General features: G+C 31.0%; 1 protein-coding gene across 5 annotated transcripts in view; it reads right to left on the bottom strand.

Annotated features, from left to right (window-relative positions):
* LOC118181879 (BLOC-2 complex member HPS3) overlaps window positions 1-14735 on the bottom strand; it is an 83549-nt gene that overhangs the window by 61691 nt on the left and 7123 nt on the right. For all 5 annotated transcript variants that reach the window (XR_015040908.1, XM_085816193.1, XM_085816194.1 and 2 more), the window contains 3 exons: window positions 7604-7938; window positions 2527-2657; window positions 2264-2336 (listed from right to left, as the gene is read on the bottom strand). Coding sequence is in view for 4 of the 5 variants with exons in the window: in XM_085816193.1 (XP_085672319.1) it covers window positions 2264-2336; window positions 2527-2657; window positions 7604-7938 (539 nt within the window). In the remaining variant the exon portion in view is untranslated. The remainder of the gene's footprint in view (window positions 1-2263; window positions 2337-2526; window positions 2658-7603; window positions 7939-14735) is intronic.

Here is a 14735-nt window from a genome sequence, read left to right as displayed (position 1 = left end):
AGCTAAAATTATCTAATTATCTATTTCAGTTAATGTTGATGATTGCGTTGTTTCTTAATTTTCGAATTGGATCGGGCTTATTATTTTTTGCAGACTGTAAGAGCAATTTTATAAAAGTAAGCTTAAACTTTCGATTATATCAAATAGAATTTCCGATATATATTTGTTAATATGTAAAGGATCTAAAGCGAAAGTATGTTTTAAAATCCGAAATCTGTTTATTAATTTCACGCTGCTCGGCGGGGGGAACGCCGCGGCGGGCGCGTAATGAATTGGAAGTTGATCTGTCAGCACTATCCTTATCTTCAGCGCAGATGTTTTTATTTTATTTGGCTTATAATTCCTTACCAAATGTAGTACTTCATCTCGATATGCTCCGTCTTTGATATGATTTAAAACAAGTTCCTCGTCATTATAATTCGCTTCCGATAGCGAAGAAAATGACAGAGGTTATTGAAAACGAAAAAATTTCGATTGACAAATTAGTCGGTGTTCTCGACACAACAATTATAGGACTTGAACAGCGGAACTTTGTAACTGAACAAGAAATTATGTCTGTGTAATAGAATTAAAGAGAAAGTATTATCACATGAAACGAAGCAAAACTTAAACAACTTACATTGAAAGAAATGTTTAATAAAGTAAACAAATAAATATTAAGCTTTTTCTTTTTGCAAATTTTGATACCCTTTAGATCATAATTGTTCTTTATTTCATAAATTACGGTTTCATACTTTTAATTTTAGAATTTCTGCATGCCATCTTACGAGATTTAAACTGATGATCTATAATCCGGAAAAATCGATAATCCGGAATCGCCGAAGTCCCGACGAGTCCGGATTAACGACTTTTGACTGTATTTGCAATATATTTGCTATTTGTAACATTACAGCTTCATTGGAATTAGTTGAATAAATTAAGTTCTAAAACTAGTAGAAACATGTATATGAGTTCTAGATAACTTAAAGTGATTAAATACCATCAAATCATAATAGTTATCAAAAAGCTAAATCTACAAATAATGTTTTGTAACTGTTTTTTATATTTCAATATTAATTTATAATTATTTACTATTTTAAACTCTTTTTTATATCCACAAACGAAACATTTTCAGCTATTTTGCTGTCAAAGTTTTCTCATTAAATATCTTTTTTTTTATGATCAATATAATGTCAAACTTGGTTATAACTTCATTACTTTTCTACAAAAGACATCTGTCTAAAAATTTATGATTTCTTTTCTTGCCAACTGCAATAACAATAAACTTCTTTTTATGTACCCTGTTTGCATCTATTAATGTGGCATACAAAAAAACAAATCACAACAAAAAAATTTTCCACATTTTCAATCCCTTTGAATTTTGTAATTTAAGTGAAGTGATTTCCATGAGAAGATTGGTAAACCTGACCAACTGCTTATCACTTATCCTTGCTTCAATAATCATAGTCTGAAATTTTCAGTGCCTACTAAAAAGAACAAAGAGAGGAACAGTCTACTTTATGTTTTCTGAAAAAATATGTAAAGTGCACCTGCTCCATCTACTACCTATGTGGTGTGCTGATATACAAACTGCCACGGAAAGGAAGTTTCTCAGCTGGAGATTGTGTAGCTGAAGGATGTGGCTACACTGCTGAGTTTTAAATTTTTAACTGATCTTAAATTAAATAATTTTAGATACATGAGTTTTGATGAAAATAATTAGAAATACATGAGTTTTGATGAAAATAATCAAGCAAGAAAATGCATTGAATTTAAACTTTTCCTGAGAGCTGGGATATATATGGCCCATGCATTCTTGACATTATAAAAAAGAAATTTAATTTCAAAGAAATTTATTCTAGTGCATAGATTTAAAATTTGCTACTTAATGCAGAGTATGAAATGGCAGATCATCTTTTTCTGTCATAGCGCTGATTAACTGGCTACAATATGTAGAAAATTCACATTTATAGCTCGTGGGAAAAGGTTAAACTTATTACAAGTAAACTCAAAACATGAGAAAATTTCTTTTTGAGAAAAGTAGTTCAAGATAGATAGTCTAGATTCTATTTAAGCTGTAATCTAGATAATTTCAAAAAATTAAATGAGAATAATCAGTTTTCTGCAATTAAAAACCTTTAGTCTGAAACATGATAAAAAATTGAAGAATAAAATAAATAAAATATAATAAAAAAAGGTTTACAAAACAGTTATATGAAATTACTAAATAGTATTACTCCTTACTATAGCATCTAAAATATGATACAGAAATATATAAATTTACCAAATCAGAAAAAACTTGAACAGCAACTGGTTTCTTAAGGGAATACAGAGTAGATTTGTTTCCACCATCCACTCTATATAAAAAATATAATATGAAAGTTTTAAGTATTTTAGAATTACTAAAAGAAGAGTTTATTTAAAATATATTAAAAGCATACACATATTCAAACTGACAGTTGCAAAATAAACTAATTTGATACATGCAAAAACATTATACATAGATATTTAAGCTAATATCACAATAGCAGGATATTTTAAACATACTCTGAATTCGAAACTGAGTCTTCTAGAGATGAAACAAGTATTAAATAATTCTCAGACATCACTAAATGATCTACTCCTAGAAAAGGACGTAATCCCATAAGGCAGACAGAATCTTCATAATTTGGTAGTACCTAAAAAAAAAAAAAAAAAAAAAAAAAAAGGTCACTCCTAATAATAAAATGTTAATTACCAAAATATTTATTACTATATTAGGGTAGACGTGTGCAATTAGAATCAGTGGTCTGCATAGAGCCCATTTAAAATTTTTTTCTACTCATTTAAAAATTTGTAATGAAACTTTCTAGGGCATTATTAGCATTATTTATCTGCATGATAAAGAAAGAAAAAATTCACCTTCCATAACAATAATGTGGAAATAGTAGAGATTTTAGCGCTCTAAAAGTTGTTCATACAACTTCATCCTTGTCTCCCTTGCTGCTTCAGGCATCAGAGCACATATTAGCAATTTGTTGGTATGGAGACAGTACAGCATAATCATATAGAATGAGCCCCCCTCTAAAAAAGACATTACAGTTCACTAATTCCTGCTGTAGTCAGCTGATCACTAAATTCAACCTGCCTTTATATGTCTCAAAAGCCCGAGTGAAGATACATTACATTTATACATATAGCACTGTTTTAACATAAGGTATTTTGACACAAAATTGGACATTTTCTGGAATGACATACTGACTTTTTTCTATATTTCGATTCTGCACTTAAAATTATGGCAGCATGCCACGTTTTGTAAAAATCGGCTGCAGTAATAATTTTTTAAAATTAGCTTTCCCAATTTTAACCCCACAATGTTAATTGAATTGAATATTAATTAAATAATTTTAATTAATTAAAAAAATATTTTGAATTATATAGTTTTTACCACGTACAGATATATTTCCAGGTATACAAGTATGCATTTAGAGTTTTTTATTTAAAACTTTCGAAGATATATGTGAATTTATACATTGACACATTTTGAAATTTGTTATATTTGTTATAATCGATAATAGCACCAAATATAGATCACAGACTTACACCAAATATGGTTAAAATCTTTAATGAACTGTACCAGTTATTTTAAACTTGGAATTTTTAAATAAACTTTTACTGAGAATCATCTGCCGTTTCACTTAATTTCTTTTTATATGCAAAATTTATTTTCAGATTTGAAACTTGTGTCACATATGCATTTAATACTTCTGAATATTTCAAATATGACAAAAATATTGTAAATAAAGCTTGCTCTCTTCTACTACAGAAATGTTTAACAGCGTCAAAATTTGCTAGAATTTACAATAATTTTCTCTTTGTTTCTGTATGTACCAAATGCAACGAATAAAAATGATTCTGAAGATGTTTTCGTCCAAAGATATTTTGTGGCATTTACTGCATAATATAGCTTTAAACAAACATTTGCTTATAATTGAAAGGGCCACTGGATATTATCATCAAAGACTTCCCCCTAAAGCAAATTATACTTGTATACAAACATAAGATTTAGAATAATCAATTTTTGAAGTTAAATTGAGATACAAATATTTAATTCTGTTGAGGTTGAATTCATCAGTAAAAATATGGAAGTTTGTAGGTTATGTAGAAATCATCCATAGCTATTTTGTTTTTGAGATATGAATAGGAAATGAGTTTTTAAATAAATCTAAGATGATAATGTTTTAAAAATAAAAATTAAAGTCATTTTTCATCCTAAAATTTATTTTCCTATGCAGCATATTTTTATTAAATGCATAAAATTCTAATTTAAAATGTGTTTTTTAAGACATGGATTCTACCCATTAGTAATAAATAAATAATTATTACTGTCCCATTTTGTAGTGTCGCTTCGGTCACATCAATTTATTGTGCCATCATCTTGGAATAAATTCCATAATAAAATTGATAACAAAACATTTCATATGGCCCAGCATGAATAAAGACTGCCAGCTATGGACTACAGCCTGTTTATCATGTCAACGGTCAACAGTTTGTAGATATACACAGTCAACTTAGAATTTAATGTACCTAGACACAGAGTCCAGCAATTAAATGGTCCGGCAATTAAACATACATTTGGTTGGTCCATTATTCATCTGCAAAGGATTTAAATATCTTCTATCATCGACTGTTTTATACAATGGTTTCAATCATTAAAGCTTTTGTTTATACCTTTTAATATCTTGGAATTCCAAATCACATAACGCATAACCAAAGACATCAATTTGATAGCCAACTTTTTTAAGCCTTCGGAAAATATCTTGGTTTTTGTACAAATAATTACAATTGCGTATCATCTGCAGGCAAATGGCTTGATAGAAAGATAACAAAAACTTTAAAAGCAAGCCTAAAACATTACTTTCTGGAATCAAAATCATATAATATAGCCTTCTATTCTTTTAGGCATAACATCTGCTGCCAAAGAAGACTTGAGTTGCTCATCAGCAGAACTTGTACACGGAACCCCCTCAGCATTACCAGAATTCCTTTTAATAGTACCTCACATGACACAGTTTGAATTTTCTTAAATCCTTCAGAAAATAATAAGAGATATAAAGTCAAAATCTACCACAACCCATGAAAATAGAACAATCTTTGTTTTTAAACAACTTTCCAACTATTCTCATGCATTCCCATACAACAAAATCAACAATGCTTCACAACAGCCTGTCTATCTTGGACCATATCCTGTAAGAACAAGAAAGGATAAGCATGTCGATACCGAAATTCAGGGAAAAGTTAAAAGAGTTTCAATCAACAGAGTAAAATCATGTTTTCTAATGAAAGAAACAGGTATTCCTTTCCAAGAATCACATTCCAAGAAAACAGAACTTGGGGAAACACCTGAATTCAAGGCTACTGAAGAAAATTCAAAGACTCAGCATGAAACCAAGACTACCAGAACCAGCAGATATGTGAAGTTCCTCAGTAACTTTAAAAGATTATCTTTCATAATAGCTATCACAGGGAAGGGGTTGTGTAGCATTGCTTTGCTTCCATCGATTTATAAAGTCATCATCAAGTTTTCCTTCAAATCGAGTTTAAAAGGAGTGGCAGCCTTAAGTCACAATGGAAAACAAGAAATAATGGTCGATATTTTTGATTGTGAGATCTGATATGAATAAACATAAATAAATACTGTAAAATGTAAAATTTATAATTATGTAAAAAAAAAAGCAGTCTTAGATTAGATTAAATTTTGAATAAACTATTGATTTCAAGGGCAGTCAAACATAAGTTCTTCTTTGACTGCAAGGGGGGGGGACCAATATAAATTCAAAACAATGCCAAATTAAGTTTTTTTTTGGGGGGGTTAACTAGAAGAACTCTCCCACTTAGTATGCAGATGGAGAAAAGATAATGAATGCTACAGTTTTCCCTTCATGATTTAATAATAAATGCACAGGAGGAAAAACCTGCAGCTTTTAAGAAAACCTAGCATGTATAATCTATCACTTTTTAAACGTTACAAATGCTCATAGTAAAAATATTTTTTCTCCCTAACTTAAAGCTATTTTTCAATGTACAGTTTTTTTAATTTCCCTAAATTAAAGCTACTTTTCAATGTACAGTACAGTTTCAATGTACAGTTATTTTTTTTTTCAAATTTAAAACGTTTGTTTCCTTTGCGAGCTGTGTCATTGCAGTCAGTGTCAACATGACTATGTCATCACTCCTCACTTCCAGCTTCAGAGAGAAAAGCTCTATAAACTAGACCTTCTTTTCTAAGTCCTGACATTTTGGTCTTCATTATAAATGTTCAGAGAACTGTTCTACTTCAACAGGAAAGTCAAAGTTTTCTATGGTACAGATTATAGAGGTGATAAATAAACCCACAGAAGCACAATCAGATATGCGATTCTTCATGAAGGAAATCCTGCGAGTTGCAGTATGAAATACAATCAATACTTGTTTTATAAAATACAGAAGTTAAGTACATAGCAGCAGTAGACTGTGTTAAAGAACTTTCACATTTAAAAACATTTTTGAAGAAAAAATCATAAAATTGTTACAACTAATATAAATATTTAGAATCAAAACACATTTAAATTGATTAAGAATGGGGTTTTTTTAATAGAAAAAGTAAACATATGAAGGAAGGTATTTTTTTTGACAAACAAACAAACAAACAAATAAACAAAAATATTAAAGAAGGCAATATTAACTTAGCTTTCATAACTTTGTTAACTTATAAACATGTTTTTGCTAACTAAGAATGTACAAACTAAAATCAAACATCAGAATGTTAACTTGATTTAACTTTTTGAATTTAGTAAACGACATAAAATTAAGAGAAAGAGTGTTGAACGGTAACTTTTATTTATGTAGTACTACGAATAGAATAGTAGAGAAAATACTACTTTCTTTTTGTTGTATTTTCTCTACTATTCTTCTACTTTTTGAATTTAGTAAAAGACATAAAATTAAGAGAAAGAGTGTTGAACGGTAATTTTTATTTATGTAGTACTACGAATTGAATGGTAACATTAGTATTTCTAAGTGAATGGAATTTCGAAGTGAACATTAGTATTTCTAAGTGTAAGTGGTCAATGCTCTAGTATCTTTGGGTTCCATGTTATGTTATGTGACGTTAGTGTGTAAAATAAAATATTCCCCCAAGAAAGGTAGCATACCACTTAAGAGCAGGAGAGACAACGCTAAATCGGTATTGAAAGCCACTAAACATAACAATAATGTGAAACTATATATGCTTTTCCACATATATATAAAATTCTCTACCACAGCTACTCAGTTTTTCATATTAGTTTAATTTTGTAACTTTCAAATGAAATGCAATGAGTTTGTTGTTTAGTTCTTGTCACTTATGTTAAATTCAAGTAAGTTTACATCTTTACAGAATTAATCTGACAGATGAAGCCAGTCTAAAGAGTAATAAATCTAGAACTTTGGTACCAATTGTTGTAATGTAACTATTACTATAATAAGCAGTTTGTAATAAAGGGCATTCACTCTACTTAACACCTTAACAGAGCTTTATATATTCCATCGGATAAACAATGGCATTTACATGGTAGGTTTAAAATAAATACTATTACATTAAAAAATGATGAAAAGAAATACTTACATTTTTTATTCCATCTACAGTTTCAATATGATGCAGTGCTGAATGAGGCAGATGCATAGTATATGTTTCCAGACCTGTCTCAGTTAGTGCATGTAATAAAGACGTTTCTAGAACAACACCCTTCAGAGAAGAAGTATAAGCATAAGAACCGACTAGACGAATTTCATTTGTAATGTCATATAAAAAGCCTTCCTGAAAAGTTGAAAAAAAGCAGCCGATAGCTCTAAGTTTAGAAACTGATGCAGAAAGATTTGGCCAAGGCAAGGAATAGAAGCATTTTTCAGATGAAAAGGCTGCAGCATTTAAGGGATCAGCAAATTCACCTTTTAATTCCTCTGAAATTAAAATAATCTTTTAAGAGTAATGATTAAAAATATCAAAAATATTAAAAAAAATTTTATGTCAGAATTTTATAATAACTAAATACAGTTAAATATAGAATAGAATAGAAACACGCCAATGTGACAATCAAAATCTCAATAACAACCTTGTATTTTGCGTACATTTATTAAAACAATCAATTTCGAAGGCAGCTAGAGGTTCCTCTTCATTGGGAAAACAAAATAACTAGAAAGGGAAGGCAACCTCTGTAACAGCTTTTTATACCCTCCGGTACTAGCATGCGCGAGGAGGCAATGCCATCTATCGGCAAAAATAATAACCAAGAATTATGTTAATAGAATTTTAAAAGCTTTAGGAAGGACTGCATTATCCTTCCTAACACTTTTAAAATTCTATTAACATAATTCTTCAGATAAAAAAAATTTCAATACAGTATAAAAGGTGCTATTGTCACACTACCACACTTCTTTGACTATATAACACACTTTCTCTCTCTCTCTCTTGCTTGCTATATATATATATGCTTCTATATCTATCTATCTATCTATCTATACATATATATATATATATAAGATATGTGAAAATACGATAGCTGCTTTAAAAATAATTTGCGACCTCAAAATTAACCATTCTAGATTTGGTGCTCTCCCCCCAAATTCATCTGTTCTCCCAAATTCAAGATTCAAGATCCTTCTATGTTATGCAACAACCTCAAGTTAACCAAACATATCTTGGCTCTACAATTACATGAGACTTAGTATAAATACCGCTAGTGAATTAATTATGTCATTTCATTCCATTCTTTTCCTAGTTTCCATCATGCCAACATACATACTGCTTTGCTTGTCCGTCTAAAATGATATCGCACTGTTAATCTGTGTATATAAGAAACTATTGTAATTGCTTATGATAAAAAAATATATTAGAAGAGTTATTCTAATGCGATTGGAAATAAAGATTAGCTGACCTTGATTTGGTATTAACATCTTCGTCCCATCTTGCCACTCTGTTATCATGACTACACATTGAAATCATTACATATATTATATATCTCTAAATATCAGACCTTAAAAATTACAGTTTTTCCCTTTACCTTCCTTACTTTTTCTAGATTCAGCCATCAATGAATATTTTTATATATTTTATTCATTTAAACATACAGCAATACCAACATCCTTGATGGCTCAAGAGATAAAGGATGATGAAAACAGACATAGTTCTGGAAAATTTTACTTGGAATATGATGTAGACTCAGATACCAATTAATATGCAGGTATTGACAACTTGGATGATTACGAGTCTGATATACCATATTAGAAAAAAATGTTGGGTATTATATTTACTTATAAAAAACTACTAGTGCTAGTGAATGAAACTCTGTTCAAGTAAACATATTTCTCAGATATACTTAAAATATTTCTCAGATATACTTAAAATATTTTGTTGATTTTTTCCACAGAAAAAATACTGGATATCTTAGGGTTGAAGAAATATTAGTATTGATATATCTTCCTCCTTCCCATAACAATATCAACTACTGGTATTCTTGCTTCTGAAGGCATTTTCCTATTATATTACCGATTAAGTCTTTTTTTAGCCCAAAGGGTGTTAGTCAGTGGCATAACTAGAAATCTAGGGCCAATTGCAATAAATAGAGAGGTTCACAAATGGATATTATAGCAACTCCATGTGCAAAATTTCAACACTCTAGAGCTAATCGTTTTTGGGTTATGCAATGCCTGTATAAACAAATATGTGCATACATACATATATACATACAAATATCCAGAAAAAATCCCTTTTGCAATCCTTTTTGGGGGGGGAAAGAAAAAGAAAAAAAAAGAGTACTTTATTTTGTCTGTACGTACAGATGTCGCCACCTCCCCCCCCCAAAAAAAACAAGAAAAAAATGGATTCGGTTTGGTTTATGCAATTACGGCAAAGCCTCGAGGGCTATTTTCCTAGGAAAAGGGAGCCTTTGTGGAGATCTTTCTAAGGGAAACTGGCTCGTATACATGTTACACATGGGGAAAAACTAAAAAGGCCCATGCTGCCGGGCTGCTCGGGGGATTTGGGCTTCCGATCAAACTACCAGCGTTCAGCGACTTTACCGCTCAGCCGCTGGTGGGCCTCAGATGGATTCGGGAATGGTGAAAATGGATATTTCTATTGAAATATGATAACAGAAGTTTTTTGTGATTATGATTACTTTGCACGCGATATTCGTACAAAGAAATAAAAAAAAATTTTTAATTTCATCCAAATGCTTTGTTTTCAAACAAATACAGTCAAAAGTCGTTAATCTGGACCCGTCGGGACTTCGGCGATTCCGGATTATCGATCATCAGTTTAAATTTCGTAAGATGGCATGCAGAAATTCTAAAATTAAAAATATGAAACTGTAATTTATGAAATAAAGAACAATTATGATCTAAAGGGTATTTAAATTTACACACACACACACACACACACACACACACACAAAAAAAAAAAAAAAAAAAAAAAAAAAAAAAACTAAATATTTATTTGTTTACTTTATTAAACATTTGTTTCAATGTAAGTTGTTTAAGTTGCTTCGTTTTATGTGATAATACTTTCTCTTTAATTCTATAAACATACATAATTTCTTGTTCAGTTACAAAGTTCCGCTGTTCAAGTCCCGTAATTGCTGTGCCAAGAATACCGACTAATGTGTCAATCGAAATTTTTTCGTTTTCACTAACCTCTCTGTCACCTTCTTCATGTCTTTATCCATTTTTTGCAGCAATTCCACTTTTTGTTTGATGGACATCAAAACATACTTTCGTTTTGTAGATCCTTTGGGAGCTCCAGCATCGGAAATTCTATTTAACATAATCGAAAGTTAAAGTTTACTTTTATAAAATTGCTCTTACAGTCTACGAAAAATAATAAGCTGGATCCAATTCGAAGATTGAGGAACAACGCAATCATCAACATTAACTGAAATAGATAATTAGATAATTTTAGCTTATACCGTCCGTTATACATTAAACGCGCACGCGAAAACGTATTCTGCGTTTGCGCACATGCATATCAGTCATAAAGGTCTTACGCGCACGTGTAAACGCCTATACACATGTGGCAACGCGGCGCATGCGCAGAAAGTTTTTAGCTTTGAGGTCCGGATTATAGATCATTCCGGATTAAGGGTGTCCGAATTAATGACTTTTGACTGTACTACTTAACCCCTTCGGGCCGATTGTCACGTATACGTGCCAGCAACGAACACACTTATCTACCGGCTGACACGCAGGCGTGCCAGAGCATTGTTGCGTTTTCTACCAACTGTCACGTATTTGTGCCAGTACCTTGGAACGTTTTTCAAACTATAATTTCTGCCATAAGATGGCACTGTATGTCCATATGGTTTCAGATACATGTACATTAGACCTTCTACTCGAAATGAGAGAAGCATGACTCACATACACGTGCTTTTGATTATATAAACAAACGGGGAACTAAATGTTTCCGAATGGTGTGATTTATGACGTCTCTGTAAATCGCACTTTATTCGCACGTGGTAGTTGTTTATTGTAAGTAGAAGTTTTATATGAGCTAAAGTGTTGAGTATTTCCGTTTACAGTTCAGTTTTTAGAAAATAATTAGATCTTGTTAGACGTGAATTCTTTCTGTTTTTACCGTTTCAATGTTGAAGCGTCGAAAATGTTTAACAGAGCATGAAATAGCAGAAATGATGCAAAATATTTCAGATATTGATTCTGAAATTCTGATATTGATTCTGAAAGATTAACTGAAAGACATTTTCCAAAACTTTGTTCAGAAGAGACTGATAAGAAAATGAGACGATGATGCTTTGTTTGTTCACGTTCCCGGGAAAATCCTCCAAAACGGCAAATGAGTTATTACGAGTTCAAGGAATGTAACGTAGGACTGTCTGTAGATCCCTGTTTTCAAATTTTTCATACAAAAAGAGAATTTTAATATATTTAGTTTTCAGATGTATAATGTTAAAAGTCATAAAATGGTGAGTAATTAAAATAAAATGTGTAAAATATGCATTTAAACAAGAAATAAGATAATTAAAGTATATATATAAAAATATCTATAAAGCAGAAGCCGTTTAAATACTCTATAGAGCATTATTAAACAATGCGTTGATACTTCGGAAATTTCATGGATTTAGGCTTAGTAGCAAAAAAGCCCCCGGCCCTGGAGAGACGCTCGCGGAAGACACTGCCGGCATCCGCGATAAGCGCGCGTTTTCGCTACCCAGCTCGAAGGGGTTAAACAATCAATTAACTCCTTTTATGTTGCAGAATTCAAATATTTAACAGCGCTTGAGAGCATTTCTATAACGTCATTCATCACGATGTCATATTCTTCCAATAATGTGACATCAGATAAAAAATCAGCTATGCATATGTAACCATTGTTTTTTTTTTTTTGCTAAAGCTATCGGGATTTAATCTCTCTAAAACTAAAATTGATTTCATCTTTTACAAATCCCATACTTGACCAACACAGTTATTTGCTTACAGCTTGCGATATGATGAGAACTTTTCTCACGTGCTTTTTTTTTTTTTTTTTTCCATTATGGATAATGTTTGCCAGTAATGTATTACTGTTGACCACGTCTGAACAGTAATACAGGACTGGCAAACATTATCCATAAATCAAAATATTTCAAAACAGCGGAACTTTGTAACTGAATAAGAAATTATGTCTCTTTATAGAATTAAAGAGAAAGTATTAGCACATAAAACGAAGTACTTAATTAACTTATATTGAAAGAAATGTTTAATAAAGTAAACACATAAATATTAAGCCTTTTTTTTGCAACTTTTGATACCCTTTAGATCATAATTGCTCCTTATTTCATAAATTACGGTTTCATATTTTTAATTTTATAATTTCTGCATGCCATCTTACCAGATTTAAACTGATGATCTATAGTCCGGAAAAACCGATAATGCGGAATCGCCGAAGTCAGGACGAGTCCGGATTAAAAACTTTTGACTGTATCTAAACATAGTTCAGCAGGACATTCAAGGGCCCTCTAAGCCTTCGGGCCCCTATACGACGGCTCTCTTTGCATACCCTTATTTGTGCCACAAGTGTTAGTCCAGAAATACTAGTAGTCATTTCGAAATAGCATTTTGCGTCGGTTCACAATAAATGACCGTTTCACTGTTCAAATTGTTGCCACCAAATATTATCATTCTATATTATATTTAAAAAAAATTAAACAATGAAGAAACTGCATGAATGTATGTATGTTTCCCAATGTAGTTCTCCAACTGATTATGGGCATCTAGAAGCCTGAATTTGGAATTTCTTTTATGTATTTCATATTTTGTAAAATTTTAACAAATTGTTGATTAACAAACTCAACAGTTTCAAAGCAAGCATTGGTAACACTGCACGGAAAAAAATTACATCTTCAGCAAACGAGACTGTCCATCAGAAATTCTGAAGATGTGCTGTTTTTAAATATTTTTAGCCTAAAGAGGCATTAGCCCAAATGCTATCTCTCTCTCTCAAAAAAAGGGGGGGGGGAACGTGGGGAAACTTTACTTGTTTTTTTTTTTAAATAAAATTCAGACAGAAATAAATTAATAGCTTTGCTTAGTTAAAAAACTTTAAACCAAAAATTTCTTCCAGAAAATAGCTTGCAAATATCTTCTGCATCAAAGTTGTTTTCCTATTCATGCATTAAATTCCTAACAATATGAAATTTTAAAAACAGACAGCTATTGCTGCTTATATATTTCCTATTATAAGGCCGAAAGCATCCATATTTGAATCTCGATATGAATGACTATAAAAGAAATTATTAAGGTTTATACAGCAGACTTTACAGGTCTCTTGTTTATAAATTTGGAAATTTTAATATCAAAATCTCCCAGGAAGCCTATGAAAGCACTTCAAAGATGTTATCATATACAGTCAAAAGTTGTTAATCCGGACTCGTCGGGACTTAGGCGATTCCGGATTATCGATTTTCCCAGATTATAGATCATCGGTTTAAATCTGGTAAGATGGCATGTAGAAATTATAAAATTAAAAATATGAAACCATAATTTATGAACTAAAGAACAATTATGATCTAAAGGGTATCAAAATTTACAAAAAAAAAAAAGCTTAATATTTATTTGTTTACTTTATTAAACATTTCTTTCTATGTAAGTTGTTTAAGTTGCTTCGTTTTATGTGATAATATTTTCTCTTTAATTCTATAAACAGACATAATTTCTTGTTCAGTTACAAAGTTCTGCTATTCAAGTCCTATAATTGCTGTGTCGAGAATACGGACTAATTTGTCAATCGAAATTTTTTCGTTTTCAATAACCTCTGTGTCACTTTCTTCACTATCGGAAGCAAATTATAATGACGAGGAATTTGATTTAAATCATAACAAAGACGGAATACATCGAGATGAAATACTACATTTAGTAAAGAATTATAAGCCAAATAAAATGAAAACATCTGCCCTGAAGATAAGGATAGTGCTGACAATTGTGTGCCGCGGCGTTTCCCCCACCGCAGAGCAGCGTGAAATTGATAAACAGATTTCGGAATGGTTAGGTCATTTTTTGCAGCAATTCCACTTTTGTTTAATGGACTTCGAAACATACTTTTTCTTTGTAGATTCTTTACATATTAGTAAATATATATCGGAAATTCTATTTGACATAATTGAAAGTTCAAGCTTACTTTTATAAAATTGCTGTAACAGTCTGCAAAAAATAATAAGCCGGATCCAATTCGAAGATTAAGGAACATCGCAATCTGCAACATTAACTGAATT

This window comes from Stegodyphus dumicola, chromosome 4 (assembly GCF_044657685.1).
Source record: "Stegodyphus dumicola isolate Sdum_Otavi_A_Nest chromosome 4, ASM4465768v1".
Classification (NCBI taxonomy): Eukaryota; Metazoa; Arthropoda; class Arachnida; order Araneae; family Eresidae; genus Stegodyphus; species Stegodyphus dumicola.
Note: the sequence above shows the minus strand (reverse complement) of the source record. Positions and strands in the feature narration are given on the sequence as shown.